The following is a 21152-nucleotide window of genomic DNA, read 5'->3' on the forward strand; positions in this document are numbered from 1 at the left end:
ACATCTGTTCCCAGCTCTGGCCCTGCAGGGCTTAGTGCTCTGTGCTCTAGCTGCAGGTTCCACGCAGGTATGTGGAGTTACTGGGTCTTTTCCTTGTCCCCATGTTTCTTAGGTGCCTCCTTCTGAGTCTTGAGAGGAGAAAACTGTTGGGATCTTTTGCCAACACTTGCCTTGCTGTGCACATGCAGAACTGTCTGATGCCTTAGGAGATGGAGGAAATGATGGGAAGAACAGACACATTTGCCCAGGCACCACTGGGTGCTGCATCCCTCCCCTCCACCTCACCTGACAGGTGCCTTGGCCAGCTTAGCCTGGTGCTGCCCTCTGGGACTTGTCTCCCACATGCTCCATGTGTTGTCAAAGAGAGGAGAGGAGAGTAACTCTCCATTGCTGCCCGATCTGCAGAGGTTGCGCTCTCAGGGTCTCTGGGCACTCACACCCCCAGGGAATCACAACGGTCTTCCAGCTTGACAGTATTCTGAGAGTATTTTGAAATAACTGTCTGCTGTGTACACTTGGACTAAATTATTTCAGAATCATAGAATCATAGAACCACAGAGCTGGAAGAGACCTCAGAAGGTCATCAAGTTCAGCCCCCTGCCCTAGGCAGAACCAATCCCAACTAAATCAACCCAGTCTTGTCAAGCCGAGACTTAAACACCTCTAGGGATGGAGACTCCACTACTTCCCTAGGGAACCCATCCCAGTGCTTCACCACCCTCCTAGTGAAATAGTTCCTAATATGCAACCTGGATCTCTCCCACCGCAACTTGAGACCATTGCTCCTTGTTCTGCCATCCATCACTACTGAGAACAGCCTCTCTCCATTTTCTTTGGAAACTCCCTTCAGGGATTTGAAGGCTGCTATCAAATCCCCCCTCACTCTTCGCTTCTGCAGACTAAACAGGCCCAAATCCCTCAGCCTCTCCTTGTAGGTCATATTCTCCAACCCCCTAATCATTTTAGTTGCCCTCTGCTGGACCCTTTCCAATGTGTCCACATCCTTTTTGTAGTGGGGGAGGGGGGCAGAACTGGACACAATACTCCAGATGTGGCCTCACCAGAGACGAATAAAGGGGAATCATCACATCTCTGGATCTGCTGGCAATGCTCCTCTTAATACACCCTAATATGCAATTAGACTTCTTGGCTACAAGGACACACTGTTGACTCATATTCAGCTTCTCATACACTGTGACCCCCAGGTCCTTTTCTGCAGGACTGCTACTTAGCCAGTCCTCCCCCAGCCTGTAACAATGCTTGGGATTCTTCGGTCCCAAGTGCAGGACTTTGCACTTGTCCTTGTTGGACCTCATCAGATTTCTTGTGACCGAATCCTCCAATTTGTTCAAGTCGCTCTGGAACCTATCCCTGCCCTCCAGTGTCTACCTCTCCCCCCAGCTTAATGTCATTCGCAAATAGCGCTAGTTATTTCAAAGTAGCGTTGCAGTGTAGACCAACCCATAGACAAACCCTGGGGATAGAAACATCCCTTAATTCAAATTAATATTCAGAGTAATATATCTGTTCCCTTGCTGTAACAGTGCATGTCAGGGGAGATCCGACCTTCCAAAGCCGCTGGCATGCGCACTAAGTGGAGCCAAAGTCTCCTCCCAGGTGCCGAAGAGGAAAGTTCTCTGGGGACTGGCTGGTCACTGCACAGACCAAGGGGCTGCGAATAGTCCCCGCGGGTGCAGCCCGGGTAGAGTCAGATTTAACCAGGAAACTCGCACCTGGTTTGTGTATCACGCTCCCTACATTTCCAGCCCTCCAGTTCGATTCTGGGAAAGCTTGGGAAATGGGTGTTTCGCTCTTTCCGAAATCCCACTAAAATCCTAGGGGAAATTGAAGCGGCTTCTAGTTAAACCGAATCAGGTGCCACGAGTTTGTAGGGAGCCCTGCACAGTGGGAACGCGTCCCTAATTGGCTCCGGAAAGGGGCATGTGTCAGCAAGAGAAGGGAACACTCCCTGTGAAACCGGCCTTGCTAAGCTGTTCAGAGGCCGCTTCCCCTTTTTGTTCGGGCCCCGCTGCGCTCAGTATCACTGTGGCGCGGTTCCTGGCGCAGCACTAGGGGGCGCTGTCTGCAGCTGTCAGCGCGCGGAGCTGCAGCGAGACCTGGTTCCTGGCGGTGTCTGCAGAGACCGTGACTCGGCTTTGGAGAGACGAGGCATATTCTGTTTCCCAGTTCTCGTTGCTTAAGTCATTGAACACCACCCCCATCCTCTCCAGCCCCTTCCCTGCAGGATGCCTGATCCACTCCCAACTATAGTCACTATCCACAGTATCTCCAGAGACAGCGCAAGTCAGGGTGAGGGTCTCTCCGAGTTTCTGTTTGAGTGAAGAGTCACTAGGGACCCCGTGGGCAGTGCTCCTGCCTCGGGGACATTTCCCCTTCTCTGTGTGCGCTGGACGGTTCCCTCCTAAGGGCCGCACGTTCCTTTGTCCTTATTGATTTTCATCCTCTGTATTTCAGACCACTGTTCACGCTGAAGTACAGTCCTCTCCGGCAAAACACTCGCGACTCCCTTCTGATCTTGCCCTCGCACTTTATCAGCGCCCTCTCTCTGCCATTTTCTAAACCATTAATCAAGCAAATTAATCCGGCTCTGAAATTCATGGCAATGGCGCACAAAACTCAGCTGGTGCCAACTGCTAGTCATGTCTGAGCCTGGCACCCAGCGCAGTAGGCTCCGGCCCCGGAACCGTTAGCAATGCCAATATTTTAATTAATCCCAAGGCCCCTTCCACCCTATGGGGTGCTGAGCCGCTGCGGATAACACATCGACAGAGATTAGTCACGACGTCTGCCCCGCATCCTGGCTCCCAAACGAGGTGCCCACCAGGGAAGGGAAAGAAATGCGACTAATTAGAGAAATCCTTGGGGGCCTCATTAGACCTGCAGGGCCGGGACACCAGCAAACATCTGGATGAGCTCACTGCTGGAAACCACGAATGTCGGGACACACCCAGGAGAAAGCTGTTCTGTACTCACAGGCCTCCAGCCCAAGCTCTGGCCCAGCCTCTGCTATTTCACTCCACGGGGGGATTCTCTGGCTTGTGCCACGGGGCAGCAGAGCCCAGACCAGCATCAACGTCCCAACCCCCCTAACAGCGCAGGGCGTGGAACAGGCATCTCCTGGCTTCGATTTCAGGTGGAAACCTGCCCGGCTCCTTTGGTCCCAATAGCGTTTCTCCTGCCTCACCCCCGTGTGCAGCGCTGGGGAAAACAGCCCCGGTGAACCCAGCGGAGTCTCTAGGTGTCAGGCCAGGGGGGCGAGAGCAGAATCCGGGCCCGGTGCAGCTGGGGATCGGGCCCTGCCGGCTCCATGGCCCTGCCGGTAATTACCGGTCTGAGAGCCTGGCCCCGGGGGTTTCTGGGCGTCTCCAAAATGAGGCCGAATCTCTGTTAATTGGCGACTCTGCCGAGGGCTGAGCCTGGAGCCCGGCGGGGATTCAGGGTTGGTCCCAGGGGCCCCAGAGGGGATTTAAGGCCCAGGCGGAGCCAGGAGGCTGCGGGAAGTGGTGGGAAACTGTGAACTTGGCAGCAGCGCGGGGCGCGATGCCGGGGCAGCTCTGGCCAGCTTGGCAGCGGTTTAGGATGGCCAGGTGTGTCCTACTTTCCCCGGCTGGGCCCCTTTCCCGGGCACTGGGCTGGGCTGGGGAGGACGCAGGATGGGACCAGGGGAGTCCCGGCCGGGGCAGAAGGGAAGAATCCCAGTCAGCTGGAGCCGCCTTTGCCCCTGCAGCCAGTGTAAGGCGCCTGCTTTGGTACCGACCTTCTCGCGCTGCCCTCGGTCTCTGTTTGTCTCTGGCCTGGCCCTGCCGCCCCCAGGGCCTGTCAGCCGGGGGTGTTCTGTAGTGAACGATCCACCCAGCCCCCTGGCCCGGTCTGTGCAGCGCCTGCCTCTGGGCTGCGTCTCTGTGTCTCTGATCTCTCGCCATCTGTCAGAGCCCCGCCCTGCAGCCCTGCTCTCCCGCATGGGGAATGTCCCCGCCAAACGTCACCAGACACTTCAACATCGCCCCTCAAATCTCACTGTAAAAGTCCCATCTAGGGTGACATCTGCACAGCCCAGCACTGCCCATCTGACCACAGCGGAGCAGATGAGGAGCCGCGCCCGGAGCGGGGGAGGGTTGTTGGAGGGGAGGGGGCGCGGCTGAGACATGCTGAACCAAACTGTGAACGTTGCATTTGATGGGAACCGCATCAAGGTAGCGTCTCTCTCAGCAGCCCTGGATCCAGCCCCTCTCGCTGGGGCTGCCCCCTTTTCCTTCTCTCTCTAACCTCAAAATAGCCCCCAAGACTCGTATCTTCCCCCACCCTGGGGCAATTGTTCCCCACATTCATCGGTTTGCATGTTGCCTCCTCCTCCCCCTCCTCCTTAGCAGGGCCAGCCCACATCATTTGGGCACCTGAGGCAGGGAGCTCAAATGACGCCCCCATGCCCCCTTTTCTCCTGACTGCATGTTGTGTTTCTTGTGCCCTCCTTCCTTCAGCACAGCTCTCCAGCCTCTCTGTGCATCTAGGGCAGAGAGAATACATAGACACAATGTTTTACACTCTGGGTCCTAGTGGTGCCCTCCCCAGTCTGGCACCTAAGGAAGCCGCCGCAGTTCACCTCATGGTAAGGCCAGTCCTCCTCCTTAGCACCGACTCCTCACAGCGTGTGTGCTTCTACCCACAGAACCTTGCCCTAGACAAACCGTCCGCTGTGCACCAGGGCCAGCCCTCTGGGGCAGCTCTGTTGGTCTGTGTCTGCAGAAATGAGGAGTCCTGGGGCTCTGGGAAGACTGGCCGATTTATTTGGGAATAAGCTTTCGTGGGCAAAAACCTCTTCATTGAATGCATGGAGCCCCTGTGGGTGTTTATCTCTGTGAAACGGATTGGATTGGAGAAGATGCAGTTGTACTTTAGGGCTTGGCAATGGATCATGGGATGTATCCTAGCTGGAAGCTACAAGCATGTAGATAAGAAAAGTGGTCAGTAGTTTTCTGGTATAGGTTGGTGATTATGTGACCATCATTTATTAGTACTGTACTTCATGCATTTGACAAAGTGATTTTTACCCCCAAACCACAGGTATCCCTAAATAGCTACCCCGTGTCTTAACAAGACCCCTTTTACTTTGAAATATTTTTCAAATTAACAGGCACATTATTTTACCTTCCCTGTAACCCTGATTCCACAAGGGTTAAGGGATATCTCAAAATAGGGCATTATTTCAAAATGTGGGCCTCCTTAGTTGCACCACATTTCAAAATAAGCTATTTGCATATCTTATTTTGCGTTTAGGGTGTTTGAAGATGCACTTCAAAGTGCCTTGGGCTTCTAATTGGGATTGGTCCTGCTTTGGGCAGGGGGCTGGACTCGGTGACCAGTCTCTTCCAGCTCTATGATTCTATGATAAGCAACTGGGGGAGAGAGAAAACTGCTCCCCAAAGGTTCGCCACAAACAGAAGGCTGCAAGATACTGTTGGGAACAGGCTTAGAGAGAACATGACTGAAGAAATTGTAATTGCACAAGGAGAGAAGAGAAGAAATTTGCACAGAGCAGACCAGAAGAGATTCTAATAGAATTGGAAGATCCACTTTGTCTGGACTGTGTTGACTTCCCAATATCCATGACAGGCGTGTTCTCTCACCGTGCTCAGAGCCAGTAGAGTGAGGCCCTGCCCCCAATAGGCATTACAAGGACAAGGAAAGTGATTCCTGGGGACAGTGGATGGAAGGGGAGAATTGTAGCTGGAGGGTGACAGGTTTTTTTCTTCTTCTGTAACTCACTGGCTATATTTCTCTCCCTTTGCCTCAGGAATGAGACCCAAATGGGGCTGGTGAACCGCACCGAGGTGACTCATTTCATCCTCTTAGGGATCCCCAACACCGATGGCCTCCAGACCATCCTCTTCTTCACCTTCTTAGCCTTCTACCTCTGCACCCTGCTGGGCAACCTGCTCATCTTCTCAGCCGTCCTCGCTGACCGCCGCCTGCACACCCCCATGTACTTCTTCCTCTGTAACCTCGCCGTGCTGGACATTGGCATCTCTTCCATCAGCGTCCCCAAATTGCTGGACAACCTCTGGGCCAAGAGAAAAACAATCTCACTGGGTGGGTGCATGGCCCAGGTCTTCTTCTTCCACTTCCTCGGTAGCACCGAGTGCCTGCTCTGTACTGTCATGGCCTTTGACCGGTACGTGGCCATCTGCCACCCGCTGCGCTACCTACTCATCATGAACCGCAGGGTGTGCGCCCTCCTGGCCGCCAGCAGTTGGATCGCCAGCTCCTTCCACGCCACCATCGTCACCAGCCTGACCTTCACGCTGCCCTACTGCGGGTCCAACGTGGTGGACTATTTCTTCTGCGACATCTTCCCAGTAGCCAAGCTGGCCTGTGCGGACACGTACATCTTGGAGATGGTGACCTTCACCAACATTGGGGTGGTGCCCATGAGCTGCTTCGCCCTCATCCTCGCCTCCTATGTCAGGATTGTCTCTTGTATCCTGAAAATGAACTCAGGTGAAGGGCGGCGCAAAGCGGCCTCCACTTGCGCCTCCCATCTGGTGGTGGTGACCATGTTCTTCGGGCCCTGTGCTTTGATCTACACTCAGCCACAGCTGAGCAAAGTGCTGGTGACCCCGATGGACATTTTTGGCAACCTGGTCACGCCCATGGTGAACCCGGCCATCTACACGCTGCGCAACAAGGAGGTGAAAGCGGCTCTGAGAAAACTGAGAGGGGGTCAGATGCCCCCACGTTGATGTGCAGAGGTGCAGGAGTATCATGTGAGTCTGTTTGGAAACTCACCTACAAGTACATCGGCATGGGCCCTTGGCGGCTTTTGTGGTGCATCAGAATTTATGGGAATCAGAGACTCAGACTTTGGTCTTGTAGAAAATCTCTGCCTAATAAGACAGGTCTACAGGGCTCAAACTCTTTATGTCCATCATTATAAGGCAGGATTTCCACTGCAAGGATTCTCATGGCTGCTGTGCGAATCCACTCCAAGCAATCAGCCCCTGTCTTGAGTTGTGCACACTAGACTTGGGCAGAGGATTCAACCAGTGCTCGCAGCAGTGCCAAACAGCAAAGTGAAACCCCTTCTCTGCTTGTCAAAAAACTTCCTTTGTGTGTCCCGTGGCCACATTAGCTGTTCTGGCGACAGCGTTCTACTGGGAGCTCACGTTCAGTGAATTCTCCACCACAACCAGGAGATCCCTTTCATTGTGCCCAGTCATAGAATCCTAGGGCTGGAAGAGACTTTGGGATGTCATCGAGTCCTGCGAGCCTCCCACCCCAGCCCTTTCAGGGAAGCCTGGAGGACCCAGGTCATGGGGTAGCTACTGAAGGTGAAGCCGGAGGCTTTGCAGGAGAGGCGCAGAGAGTCTCCGGGCTTCTTCACATCCCCTCCGGACTCCATCAGCTGCACCCGGGATTGGGCGCCTGCGAATAAAGGGATGTTAGAAGAACCGGTACAAAGCCAGCCATAATTGTCTGCACTACTGGTTGTGCCATTTTGTCAGGGACTCAAAATATCTTCCAAAACCGCTACAATGAAACCCGCTGTGACCCAAAGTCTCATTGCCCCTGGTGATGGCGTGGAAATTTCTCCGGGGACTGGGTCACTGCAGAGACCCAGGGAGCTGCGGATTCTCTGCGGGTCCAGTCTGGGCACAGGGAGGGACAGGTATTAACAGGAAACTCTCACCCTGATTTGCATCGCCGACTGCTTGTAACAGACCCCAGCGCCTACACCTCAGCCTGCAAATTTCTGGCTCGGACAGGGCGGAGTCAGATCCTCCAGTGCAGCGCCCAGAGTTGGGGCGCAGGATTAAAGGGGCGAGAAGCAGCTGTAGGGGTTTGAACCCAGTTCCCCGGTTGCGAATTTAGGGCCCGATTGTCACCAACTTATCCCGTCGCGGGGGAGTTGTCTGCGAATCCCTGCCCGTGCGGAAATCGGGTTAGTGCCTGGGGAAGAGGCGGGTCACAGGGTTGCACGGGGCTAGGGTCGGGGGCTGAGAATGGAGGCGTGAGGCTCTAGGACGTAATCCCCCCCCACCGCCTAGTAACCATGGTAACTAACAGGAACCCCCATGGACACGCCCACCCCAGGAGAATTCACCGGACACCCGCGTTCCAGCCCCATCTCCAGGCTGGCGCAGGGTCTGTGTCCTGTCCCCGGGCTCATTGTCACACGCGCCGAGGTTCCCGTTCGCACTCACGTGTCCTTCTGCCACCCCAGGGCCCTTGTCACCAGCGCGCGCCTGCACCGCTCCCCTGCCAAACCCCGCCCTCCTCTCGCTCCGGATCCCCGTCTGGTTCCTGTCCACATGGACATTCCTAGACCCGTTCCCGCTCCGCTTCCAGCCCCACTGTAGGGGTGTGAGCCTAGGGATTGGCCCTGAATTAATTCTAAGCGCCAACAGCATCTGGGCCCGGGGTGTGAATGTGCCCCCGGTAGCGAAAGGTCACCCCCAGGGAGCAACGTGGCCTCTCAGATAGGATGCTGCACAGACAGCGAACAGCCCAGGCTGGGTGTGTTTGGGGAGATTTTTGGAGGGATTTGACGGGTCAGGACAGTGTCTTAAGGCCGGGGATGTGTAGCTAGAAGGAGTCCGTACGATGGACTTAATGTCTGTGATTAAACCTCGATTTCCCTATGTGCCCTGCTCACCGACGGGCTGGGGACAGGCTGTGTCTCAGGGGCGGGGCAGCGCGCTCAGACCCAGCGCTCAGTGATACTCAGGGCGGACGAGGTATCTCAGAGATGCTGTGAAACCCCCCAGCAGCCCGGGGTCGGGATATTCCGCATCGTTCAGGGGAGGTAGCAGGTCAGGGGAGATTTTCCAGGACGCAAAGGACTTCAGGGGCCCCTATTGCAGTGGCTCAGGCTTTGACTCAGGGAAGCATCTAAGAATTTGCCGAAACCCGGCTCTGGGCGGGACAGTTTTACATTTCAGCCCAGTTCTCAGTCTCTGGCTGCACGTTGCACTCTGCTCTCAGCAGTGTCACTGGCTGCGGGAGACCTGCGGGAATATTTGTCTCGTGTCCCTAGAACACAGAGAGTTCCCGAAATATTCACCCGCTGCTCTGGCACCGACCTGCCCTTTCACACCGATCCCTGCACTGACCGGTCCGAACAGCCTAGAACTGCGAGTCGCTGCTGCCCCCTGCCGGGCGCTGGCAGAGCGACTCCTGCTGCAGCTCGGTTTGTGTTCGGGGCTGGGCCGCTTTCTGCTCGCTGTGTGCCCGGCGCAGTGATAGCGGGCGGTGTCCTCGGGCTGCAGGCCGGTCGGTTGCAGGTAGAGCAGGTTGCTGGGGTTGTCCCTGGGGATGGTGAATCGGCCCTTGAAGGCCTCGGCGTAGCTGGCAGAAGCCGAAGTTGGGTTTGTTTCCCGGATCCAGTCCAGCCCCTTCCTCGCAGCTTGGCGAAAACAGCTCACGCAGTAGCTGCTGAAGGAGAGGCCGGAGGCTTTGCAGCCCCTCGAGACTCCTGTCCCTGCGTCCAGGCATTCTCAGTTCCCCTCTCCTTCCGCTGGCACTGCCTGGGCAGGCGCACGCGGGGGTTTGGCCGCGGAGGAGACACGCGCCGGTTTCCCTCGGTGCGGAGGTGGGGGGCGAGAATCCCGGGAGGAGGCGGGTGCAGGGCGCTCTCTGCCCCCAGTGGCCTCCTGTTCCCGCTCCCCTGCCAGCCCCCTGCTCCCTCTCCCCATTCCCCAGTTCCTTCTCCCCACTCCCCAGCCTGAGAAACCTGTCCCCACTGGCACCCCGTCCCCTGCCCTCCTGACACCCTGTTCCCACGCCCCTGTCCCCAGCCACAGAACTCTGTCCCCACTGGTACCTTTTCCCCTGCTGAAGCTCCCCCTAGCGCCCTTCCCCAGTACCATGTCCCTTGCTCCCACCAACAAGGTTGGGGGGGCCACGTTAGTGAAGCTTGGGGGGTGAGGTTGGAGGAGGTTTTTTTTTGGCATCTCAGTTGTGTGGCCCCAAATGTCTTTTCTGTGGGTCAGTGACCCCTGACTCAAAACAGGTTCCCTGCGCTTCTCAGAAATAAAGACAATGCAAAAACTTTTGTGTTTGACATAATATTTTATTTAAAAATGAAGCCTGGCTGACAAACCCCCAATGGGGGCCAAGCCCCCATCAGGTCACAGCATCATAACACTCCTGCTCTCCCCTTTCCCCCAGAACCTACATCTGAGCCTGTCATACACTGGAACCCCCTTCCCTGAGCCCCTCACATATCCCAACCCAAATTCCTGAACCCTCACATCCTAAAGCCCAATGTGTGTAGCTTTGTATAGCGTGGGGTGCAGTTGTTTATTAGCTCAGACATTTAGTCTCATTGGCCCTTATGGGGGAGGGGTTCTGTCCCTTCCTTACATGACCTGTGCAAAACTCAGAAAACGGCAGCACCTGTGTGTGCAGTGTTTTGGGTTTTTTTTTTCCCTCAACAAAAAATCCTGGTTGCCAGGGCCCCATCAAAACTGTTCAAATTGGGCCCCCACACTTCCTGAAGCCAGCCCTGTCCCAGGTTTCCCCCTTCCCTCTCCCACCCTCTCTGCTTTCCTGCCCCCTTCCCCCAGTCTCACCAGAGTTCACCTCCCCCCCCCCAGTTTTGTTAAATGAAGAGAGTTTGTGTTCATGAAAATACATGTACTTTATTTGACATCAGGAAGGAGGACGTGAGGGAGGAATGAGGCACAAGCACTCAGTGGGGCAGACCAGGGAGGCTCCTCAGGGTGGAAGCTCTCCCACAGGGCTTTCTGGATACTGACAGACTCCCAATGGACCTCCCAAATGGCAGCCTGCAGAAAGTGCAGCCAGGCTCACAGCAGCAAGTCCATGAGTAGCATCAGAGTGCCCAGGGGCAGTTCCGGCTCCATGTTGCACACTGTGGTGTCCTGAGTGAGGGCAACCAGAGCACGAAGAGACAAAATGCTTTGCTGTCCCTCATTGAGGTAGGCAAGCAAGCAGGGAAGCCTGAGAATCGCCTGTCCGGGGGGCGGGGGGGGGGGGTCCCTTTAAGCACAGGCCTCAGATAGCCTCAGGCAGCAGCCACACAAAGTAAGTCCTGACCTGATGCCCTGCTGGACCTGGCTCTGGCTGGCCTTAAATGCAATTCAGTGTCCACTCAGTGTGGACGTGCTATTTCGAAATGCATTTTGTGTGTAGACGTGTTAATTTGAAATAACTTATTTCAAATTAACTATTTTGAAATAAGATATTTCGAAATAACACTGTAGTGTCGACATACCCTGAGACAGTGTTTCTCAAACTGTGAGTCACGTCCCGAGCAACTTACAGCGGGGTCACAGCTGGATCCATTTTTTTCTTGCATTTGTGTCTCCCTGGCATCTCCAGACAGCTCCATGGGGTCAATTTTTCCCTGCCGTGTCTGGCGGGGACAGGGGATTGAGGAGCACCGCAGAGTCTAGTGAAGGGGGGGTCGGAGGGGGCCGTTGCCGGGCTCCGTGAGAGGGGGGTGCTGGGCTGGGTGGGAGCGGATCGCGTGCTGCTCTGGCCCTGACCAGCAGAGGCTGTCAGCTGGCCACCTGATGCCTCCCCTACCAGCTGCGAGATGAGGCAGTTGGGCTGGACGGCAGGAGCAGCCCCTTTTAAAAGTAAGATTCTTCCTCGCGCCTGGCTCTGCAGGAGGGAGATTTGATTGGAGCGGGGCTCCTGATGCTGAGAATGCCTGCCTCAGGGGGAGGGGAGAGTGCACTTGCTCGGGGAGGCGGAGGGGGGGGGGGGTCTTCCCCTTCGATCCCCTCCCAGCCATTGCAGGGCGCAGCCAATGGACACACAGTCACCTGCCGTACAGCAGTGAGGTGGTCTGTGATGAGCTGCAAGGAAATGGGCCGGGGGCGGGACCAACAGAACGGGGATATCCAGGCCGGATGTGACGCAGCGTCGCGCTGTTCTGTCTCCTGGCTGGGGAGTTCGAGGCCGGCTGGACACAAAATGCCCCGCTGCTGTTTGCTCTGCCCGCCGGCCAATGGGCAGCTGGGAAATCGCTGAAGGGCGGGGTCTGTCTGTGTCTGTCACACACCGTATGACATAAGGACACGAGAACAGGCACGCAGCGTGGAACTTTCCCTACCGGGTCTGACAGCCAGGGCCGGATTAAGAAGGGTCAAAAGACCCGGAGCGACCGATCCCCCTTTAGAACCGCGTACCCCGAACGGCTCGGAGCCAGGTCCCGCAGGCTGCACTCCCCACAGTGGGGCCAGACCTACACAAGCTCAGCCATGTCCCAGCGCACAGCAGCTCCCCTTGTCACGCCCACTGCCTGCTTCACCCAGCAGCCGAGCCCCGACAAGCTACAGTCAATTCCCTGCGAGGCGGCTGCGGGTTCTGCAGCCTGGGTTTTTGTAGGAGCGTCAATAGGTTTCGTGTCGCTGTGTCTCTCGCACAGTAATAGCGGGCGGTGTCCTCGGGCTTCAGGCCGGTCATTTGCAGGTGCAGCAGGTTGTTGGAATTGTCCCTAGAGATGGTGAATCGGCCTTTCACGGCATCCGCGTAGTACGTGCTGCTCCCACTGCCGCTGCTGATACGGGCCACCCACTCCAGCCCCTTCCCGGGAGCCTGCCGGACCCAGTGCATGTAGTAATCGCTGAAGGTGAAGCCGGAGGCTTTGCAGGAGAGGCGCAGAGAGTCTCCGGGCTTCTTCACATCCCCTCCGGACTCCACCAGCTGCACCTGGGACCGGGCACCTGGGAACAAAGGCGCGACAGAAGCATTAATATCAAACATGGAAAACAAAATCTCCGTCCCTCGCTCCAGTGTATTTAGCTAGAAAATACCTGGCAAAGCTGCCACCACGAACACTAAATAGACCCAAAATTTCATGTTCCCAGTTGCTGGATTGCAGAGCTGGCAGGTAACTGCACAGACACCGGGGGCTGCGGGGTGTCTCTCCGGGTGCAGCCTAGGCAGAGAGAGACCATTTTAAGCAGGCGTCTGTCACCGCTATTTGCATATTCCCCGCCTTATCAGAGACACAAACGCCTTCCCTGAACGAGCCGAGTCACTGCCATGGACTCTCCGGCAGGAGTCTCCGTCCCCCTCCCGGTGTGTTTGTGCAGCGCCTGGCACAGCGCGGGGGATCCCGATGGGCTCTTACAGCTCTGGGGAGACACCGAGAAATGACGTCACTTAGCTCGTCATGAATGTCTAGGGGTTCCTGGGGATCGGCTGTGATGAAGGGAAATATTTTCCCAGGCGTTAGTGGTTTCGGCTCACTGGGGGAGGGGGGGTGGATCCGTGTTTGTTGGGAGCCCGGAGGTGCGAACATTTCTCCTCTCGGGTCAGGTTCGGCGGGATTTGCAGCTCCAGGCCTGGGGGCTCCGGGTGGTTCAGTGCGATTCTTCCCTCTTTACGCCGCTTGGGACACGCGAGCCCCAGTTCGCACCGTGTCTGTAACTCCCTCCCCCCCCCCCATCGATTCCCGCTGCGCTCGGTGAGTTCGATGCGGTGAGTGGCCCAAGCCGCTGGCCCATTTCTGGCCGCTCACCGGGACTGGGATGCGCAGCCGCAGCGAGGCACCTGCTTTGTCCCCGTCACACTCCCCCTCACTGGGGAACCCACATTTCTACCCCGGCCCCTTTCTCTGCGACGCTCCCAACTCCTGCCCCGTGCGGACCGTGACTCACCAGCGCCCCCTGCCGGAGAATTTCTCCCCCGCAGCCTCAGGCGGGTTTTGTCCGGGCGCAGGTAGGAATCAGCGATCAGTCTTCAGGAGTGAGGGGTCAGCGAGTCTGGGACTGTCCCTGCTCCCCCCCCCCTTCGAACCCCCAGTCAGTGTCTGCTCAGCCAGGCCCTGGGAGCAATGGCCCCGGCTCACACGCCGGGCGGTATCAGCCCGGGGAAGGGCGGTGTCTGACGGCGCTTTGCTGCCAGAAGCGTTTTCCAACCCACGTGGCATTTCTGCTCCTGAAATCACTAGTTCCTCCTCCCTTGGGACTGAAATCTCCGCGGGGGACGTGGTGGGACGGGGCAGCGGGGCAGCGCCTGGCTCCCTCGGGCACCTTTGAGATTCCAGGCCTAATTCACTCGGGGAAATCCAGCGTTCTCCGCCTCCCTGAGCCCCCTAGATACCAAGGGGCGGAATCAATCCCGGAGCCAGGCCCGATATGGGACGGAGCCTCCCCCGTTCCCTGCCCGGCTCGGCTCCCCCGGAATTCTGCAGGCGCCCGAGCGCACCTGGAACCGACATTTGGCAGGAAACGTTCCCCGGGCACCGACCCGGACACAGAGACGTGCCCCTGCCCGTCGATTGCAAAGTATCTGGCAAGCGGGGCGGGCCACTTGCTAATTCCCTGTTGGGTTCATTCCTCCTGACGCACCTGCCATTGGCCGCTGCCGGCAAACAGGACTGTGGGCTAGAAGGACCTCGGGTCTGACCCAACGTGGCCACTCCTATGGTTGCAGCTCTGGGCAGGGGATGGCGTTCCACTCACTTGTCGGAGAAATGATAAAGGAACTCCTAGATACATCAACAGCTCAGGGGCCAGTGTATCGGCCTTATAGGCCGAGAGTTGTGAGTTTAAAGCCTCGGGAACAGCGTCTACTTTTAAGTGCACCTAGATCCGTAGTGTGCAACACGCTCATCACTAATCTCTCTTTGGCTGCTTGAGTGTGGCTAGGTCGCAAGTTCAGAATTCGCTGGACACCGCGGATCTAGACGGTGCTTGGTCCTGCCGTGAGGGCAGAGGACTGGGCTTGAGGATCTTTGCAGGGCCCTTCCAGTTCCAGTGTTCGAGTCTATGGGTCCCGCTCCAACCTGGCGAGGCGAACACCTTCTGCGGCAGAGGGACGCTGGACTGGCGGCTGCTCCTCCGTGGGGCTGGTAACGCCAGACCGGTTCTCCACGCGGTTAGTTTCAGTCCAGCCTTTCCTAGGCTCCCTCTCGCTGTGTGTATCCGGCGCAGCGATACAGGGCGGTGTCTGCGGGCTGCAAACCGCTCAGCTGCAAGGACACTGCCGCACGGTCACTGCTGCCCCCAGGCGGCTCAAGGCGGAGGTGCAGGCTGGGTTCTTGTAGAATCTCTACCAGGTTCTGTGTCGCTGTGTGTGCGGAACTGTAATAGCGGGAGGTGTCCTCCGGTTTCCCTAACCCAGCCCGTGCTGCAGCTGTTCCATTTCACCTACGCAACCCTATGGGCCATAATCTTAGAACCCTTAACTGAATACTTTGCACAGGTGTAAGTTTTGCCTCATCTCAAAAAAGATCTATTGGCATTAGGAAAGGTAAAGAAAAGGGCAACACAACTGAGGAGGGGTTTGGAATAGGCCCCATGTGAGGAGAGATTAAAAAGACTAGGACTTTTCATCTTAGAAAAGAGGAGACTAAGGGGAGATATGCTAGAGGTCTATAAAATCATGACTGCTGTGGAAAAGGTGAATAAAGAAAAGTTATTTACTTATTCCCAAAATATAAGAATTAGGGGTCACCAAATGAAATCAATAGGCAGCAGATTAAAACAAAGAAAAGGAAGTTTTTCTTCATTCAGCACACAGTCAACCTCTGGAACTCCTTGCTAGAGGATGTGGTGAAGTCTAGGACTTTAATAGGGTTCCAAAAAGAGCTAGCGAGATTCATGGGTTAGGTCCACGAATGGCTATTAGCCAGAATGGGTAGGAATGGTGCCCCTAGTCTCTGTTTGTCTGGAAATGGGTGAGAGGGGAGGGATCAGTGAGGATTACCTCTTGTGTACTCTCCCTCTGGGGCACCTGGCACTGGCCACTTTTTGCAGACAAGATACTGGGCTAAATGGACATTTGGTCTGATCCAATGTGGGAGTTCTTATGTTCTTAACTCTCTGCAAGCTTTGCACAGGGCCTCTTGGACCTCTCTGTTTCTCAGGGCGTAGATGAGTGGATTGACCAGGGGCGTCAGGATGGTGTAGGAGACAGAGAGAACTTTCTTGAAGTCGCTCAGGAGGTCGGTGGTCGGGAACATGTAGGCAATCAGGAGAGCTCCATAGTAAATGCTCACCACAATGAGGTGGGAGGAGCAGGTGGAAAAGGCCTTTTGCCTCCCAATGGTAGAGCGGATTCTGAGGATGGTCCTGAGAATGCAGATGTAGGACCCCAAGGTGAGCACGAAGGGGACTAGTAAGACAATCAAGGCGACTGTGAATGCCAACATGTCCATCAGCAGAGGGTCATTGCAGGAGAGTTTTACAAGGGGAATAAAGTCACAAAAGAAATGGTCGATACTGTTGGGGCCACAGAAAGTTAACTGGGATATTGAGACTGTGGTTATACCACAAGCAATGAAGCCGCCTATCCAAGATCCCAAGGCAAGCTGTAGGCAAGACCTACCACTCATCCGAGCTGCGTAGTGCAGGGGGTTGCATATTGCTAGATATCGGTCGTAGGACATCACTGATAGGAGGAGGCATTCTGAGCCTGCCAGAGCACCAAAGAAGTAAAATTGTGTGAGACACCCTGTGAAGGAAATTGTCCAGTCCCCAGTCAGGAGCCCGGCCAGCAGCTGGAGCAGGAGGGTGGAGCTGTAGCAGATCTCCAAGCAGGACAAGTTGCCCAGGAAGAAGTACATGGGGGTGTGGAGGTGTCGATCAGCCACAACCAACACTATGACGAGGATGTTTCCAACCATGGTCACCAGGTAGATCACGAGAAAGAGCAGGAAGAGAGGAACCTGCAGGCCAGGAAGATCCCCGAATCCCAGGAGGATAAATTCTGTGACAGATGTTTGGTTTCCTTGTCTCTGGCTTGTCATGGGGTGTGTCTGTGGGACAGAGACAGGGTCACTGGGAGCAATAACTAACATTCATTGCAATACGGCAGCCTGTGGTGCTGGACTTGGACAGGGGGTACAGACTCCCTGATGGATGTGACAGACGCTGGCTCAGACAGTCACTCCAGTCACTGCCTGGTGGCTCAAAGCTGAACGAGGGAGGGGGAGATCGGCTGGAGGGAATATTTGACAGGGAGCTCCAGCAGAGAAACCAGCCAAGCAAGCGGGCCTGGGACTTGTAAGGGCCGGGTGAGGAGCTTCCCTTTGGCCTGGCCCCCGGTTCTCCTCCTATGGATAGAAAGCAGCAGGGCACATGTAGAGGAGCGTGGACGGCCCTTCCTTAACCAGAACAACAATGTCTCCAGTGCCAGCCTCATTCGGTCCTCACAAAGCAAAGCCTGGGTCTGACTCAGCTCTGGGGGACTCATGGACACATACAAATAAGGCCAAAGAGGGTGGGGGAGAGTCAGGAGTGCTGCCCAATCACGCAGAGCTTGTACAGGACAGCGAGGCCAGGGCATTTGGACCAGAAACAACCTGGTCCTAGTGCATCCCATTTTTATAAGAAAAATTCCAGAGACATCCGGAAAACTATTAATTAAGCACTTTTGCAATATTTTGGCCCAGCAAAATGTATCCTAAATATTGACATAATAGATATCGTACACGATATGCAGTTGATTGGTAGTTATGACTTGAATCACCAAGTCTCGCTTTGCTATAAATTGGGTTTAGTAAGAAGAATCGATGGGAGGGAATAAGCAGGAATGACCCACAGGTTTTGCTTTTGATGTAACTAGAAATAATGGAGCCCTCACCATACCCAGCATTCAAAGGAACCCCGACCTCCTGCCTGGTACTCTAGGTAGCATACGGATGAAATATAATCAAACTAGGCTTAATTATTTTATGTACATCTCCACCTTGAATGTGCAAGCAGGTGTGGTTGTCCTATCCCAAAAAATCTAAACTAAGTATGGAAAATGTGCCGAGGGGGCAATAAAACACGAGGGGCTTGAAAACAGTTTCAAAAGCGGAAAGAAGAAAAACATCGAAATTGTGCAGTTATGGATGGTCTGTGAAATCATGAATGATCATCTACTGCAGGGGTGGGAACTAAAACTGGGCCATTTCACCAGGGTTAGCCCCTGCTGGGCTGCCGCCGCCATATTTACCTGCACCGCCCCTGGTCCTGGAGATCGCAGCTCCCAGTGGCCAGGAACGGCGATCCGTGGCCAAGGGATGCTGTGCTCCCAGTGCCTGAGGCGGTGCAGGTAGATATGGTGGGGCCGGGGCCTACAGGGGTTAACCCCCAGAGACCGAACCCAGCCACAGGCCAGTATTTCCCAGCTCTGTCTCAGAAACACGTCCAGCCTTGATTTAAATCTCACCAGAGCAGGAGAATCCCCCACAGGACTGGACGGGTTATTCGGATGGCTCACTCCCCTCAGTATCCAAACTGGGAACCTTTGCTCCAGTCTCTGTTTTTCTAGCTTCCACTTCCAGCCATTGCATCGCGTGACATTTCGGTCTGCTGGACCCAGCTCTGTCTTCCCCGGGTAGGTACCTACAGGCCAGGATCAAATTACCCAGCCGGCTTCTCCTTGCTAAGAAGAGCGTTTGGAGACTGTTACTACAAGGAAACTTCCCAGAGCTTCCGCCGTTCTTGTGGCTAGTTTCTGAACACGCCTTAATTTCTCAGTAGCTTTATTCAGATGGGCACCGCAAAACGGGACGTGGGATTTCCGCATGTGCCAAATCCAGGGGAGAAAGGACACCTCTTCTCCTAGTAACTATTCCCCTGATTTAACAGCCAAGAAAGCAGTCAGCCTGTTAGGTCACAGCGTGACCCCCGCACCTGCTGGGTGTGGTTCATTGTCCCATGTAGTGGCACCGACACCACCCACTGTGAGTGAGAGAGAATGAGCTCGCTCTACAGCCTCAGCGGGGACCCAGCTGTTCTTTTCCTCAAGCAGTAGCGGTTCTGAACCTTTTCCGGTCCACATACCCCTTGGTCTCAGCTAAACACATCACCTATCCCGCTGGGTGATAATATTTTTTATAACTAAATTCAATACATTACCTATACTTGAACATACGCGAACATCACGTACCCCCTGACAGGGCTTCATGCACCCCTTGGGAGTCCATGGACCGTCAGTTCAGAACCCCCGCAGTAGAGCCTCATGCCCAGGTTCAGTTCTGCCTGTCGGAGGCTCATGTTCTGCTGGTTTTTCACCAGGACCCTTGAGATATTTTTTTCAAACTCACTTTTCCTTAAGACTCATCGTAGAACATCTCACACAAAACACTTTCAAATGCCCCATTGCCGCTCATGTGCTTTACACGGAACAATATTTTTCAGCATTTCAAGGCTGGCAAACCTTTCCATGAAAATATATTCAGAATCCCACCAAGGTAGATGTAAAGAATAAAATATTTTATCAGTGACAACAAGAAACCTGTTTAATACAACCACTATGTGTGACCTCAGAAACTTTGAAGCTTTTAATGATCCCAAATTTATTCTAAAAGATGTACTTTCATTGTATCAGGAAAATACAATGTGTAAAAATATCAGTGCCCTACAGGTACCCCTCTCGGATTGCCTTTCATTTTTTCTGCCCCCAAATTAGTTGCCAAATAAAGATCGAATATGCTCTCAGCATCACATAAACCATACCACTGTATGGTAATTTCACAACTCAACCCACAACTTGGATTTTAAATTGAGGATATCTTCAGGAAAGACATCCAGACTCAATGTAAAGAGTTCATGTGACGGCATATTTACCACCTCTCTCATCCCAACCCTAACCCTAACCCTAACCCTAACCCACTTGTTAACAGCTCTCACTTTTTAAAACATGCACCTTACCTCTTGTTTCAATGTGTCTAACTTCAGTTTCCAGCCAGGGGAATTTTTTTCTGCTAGATTAAGCAGTTTTGAACTATCAGAAATCTGTTCCTCGCGAAGTCTTCTCTCCACCTGTTCTTAAATAATCTGTTTGGATTGAACTTCACTGCTACATTTTTTCCTCCACCTTTCTGTATTCCTTGCTAAATTCTTTTTCTATATCTCTTTCATTGAGCAACAACATCAACACAGCAGCCAAAGTGCCACTTACGTGTGCCTTGTAGTGACAGACTCAAGGAACTCAATCCATTCCGTGTCACAGAGACATTTCAGAAATGTCTTGGTTGCTCGGACGTAGCACCTACATGAGGAGGATATTGGCTCTTCTAACAGAGACAATCAAAAATGTCCCGCTGAATGGTGGTTGAAACAAGACAAATTCACACTAGACATAAGATGCATGTTTTAATATTGAAGATAATTAACACTTTACCGAGGATTGTGATAGATTCCTCATAATGGACTGCTTTTAAATTAAGAGTGGATTTTTTTCTAAAAGTTCTGCTGTAGGAGTTTTTTTATGTGAAGTGTTACACAGGATTTCAGCCTAGAAGACCAAAATGGTCCCTTCTTGTCCATGACATTGTGAGCCAAGGAACATCAAAGCGTAGGAATAGGTCTGCATAGTTATACAGATCTCACCTTTTCAGACTGACTGTGGTTCAGATGCTGTAATCACAAATGAAATAAACGCCTCTCTCTCTCATTTTCCAAATTACTCTCTGTCAGTCTCCGTTGCTCTACCTCGCATGTTGCCTCTGCCCATCTGGGAAATAAACTTTGCCTGCATTCATTCTATAAATACATTTTTTAAAGTGGGATGGTTTCATCTGGGCTCTGCAATACCAGTGGGAAATGACAAATGGAAAAAGTTTCCTGGGACTTGTTGAGCTATGTAAACAAATTGAATAGAAAAATGGTCACCTTCTTTAAGGATCACATTTTCAAGAAAACTAAAGAAGTTAAGTACAAAACACCCATGGAATTCAGATGCTCAAATCCCATAGGAATCTTTGGAAATCCCACTCTGCAATTTTAAAACAGATGTCAGTGATTAATTCATTTTTTTAATTTCTCACTTTTTGATTTTTTTTCATTATTCCCCCCCCCCCCCCCCCCATCAAAGGATGTTTGGAAGGATGTTCTGAAAACACACTGGAAAGTATTTCCCTTCAACAGTCACCAATTCGTTATCCATTTTGCAAGCACTTCTATGGATTGCATTCTTAAACACACAAACTGTAGGAGTTGTAGCAAATGAGTGTGTGTCAGGGTACCTGTGTGAATGAAGGTGTTCAGTGACCTTGAAAGTGAAAAACATATTTGAGGTTGAAAAAAAATTAATTGACCTTTGTGAAAGCAAAAGTAAAAAAAAAAAAACTCCCAAAACTCTTCTTAGATCAAATTCACCCCTGAAATGCATTGCTTCAAGTTTTACTGTTTTGAGAAACAACAATCAGTTTCACACAT

At 53.6% G+C, this 21152-nt stretch overlaps 2 protein-coding genes across 2 annotated transcripts; one reads left to right on the forward strand and one right to left on the reverse strand.

Annotated features, from left to right (window-relative positions):
* Positions 1-5825: 5825 nt before the first annotated feature.
* Positions 5826-6758, forward strand: LOC149521135 (olfactory receptor 10D3-like). Its single transcript, XM_089774330.1, has one exon. It carries the CDS (start codon positions 5826-5828, stop codon positions 6756-6758), a length of 933 nt encoding a protein of 310 aa, XP_089630456.1.
* Positions 6759-15805: 9047 nt separating this feature from the next.
* Positions 15806-16747, reverse strand: LOC142821063 (olfactory receptor 10A7-like). The gene has a single exon (XM_075911850.2). It carries the CDS (start codon positions 16745-16747, stop codon positions 15806-15808), a length of 942 nt encoding a protein of 313 aa, XP_075767965.2.
* Positions 16748-21152: the final 4405 nt, after the last annotated feature.

This window comes from Pelodiscus sinensis, chromosome 30 (genome assembly GCF_052426305.1).
Source record: "Pelodiscus sinensis isolate ZL-2025 chromosome 30, ASM5242630v1, whole genome shotgun sequence".
NCBI classification, from domain to species: domain Eukaryota; kingdom Metazoa; phylum Chordata; order Testudines; family Trionychidae; genus Pelodiscus; species Pelodiscus sinensis.

Bases quoted from the DNA above. Each gene is read 5' to 3' on its own strand.
- LOC149521135 (XM_089774330.1), top strand. From the start codon at position 5,826: ATGGGGCTGGTGAACCGCACCGAGGTGACTCATTTCATCCTCTTAGGG.
- LOC142821063 (XM_075911850.2), bottom strand. From the start codon at position 16,747: ATGACAAGCCAGAGACAAGGAAACCAAACATCTGTCACAGAATTTATC.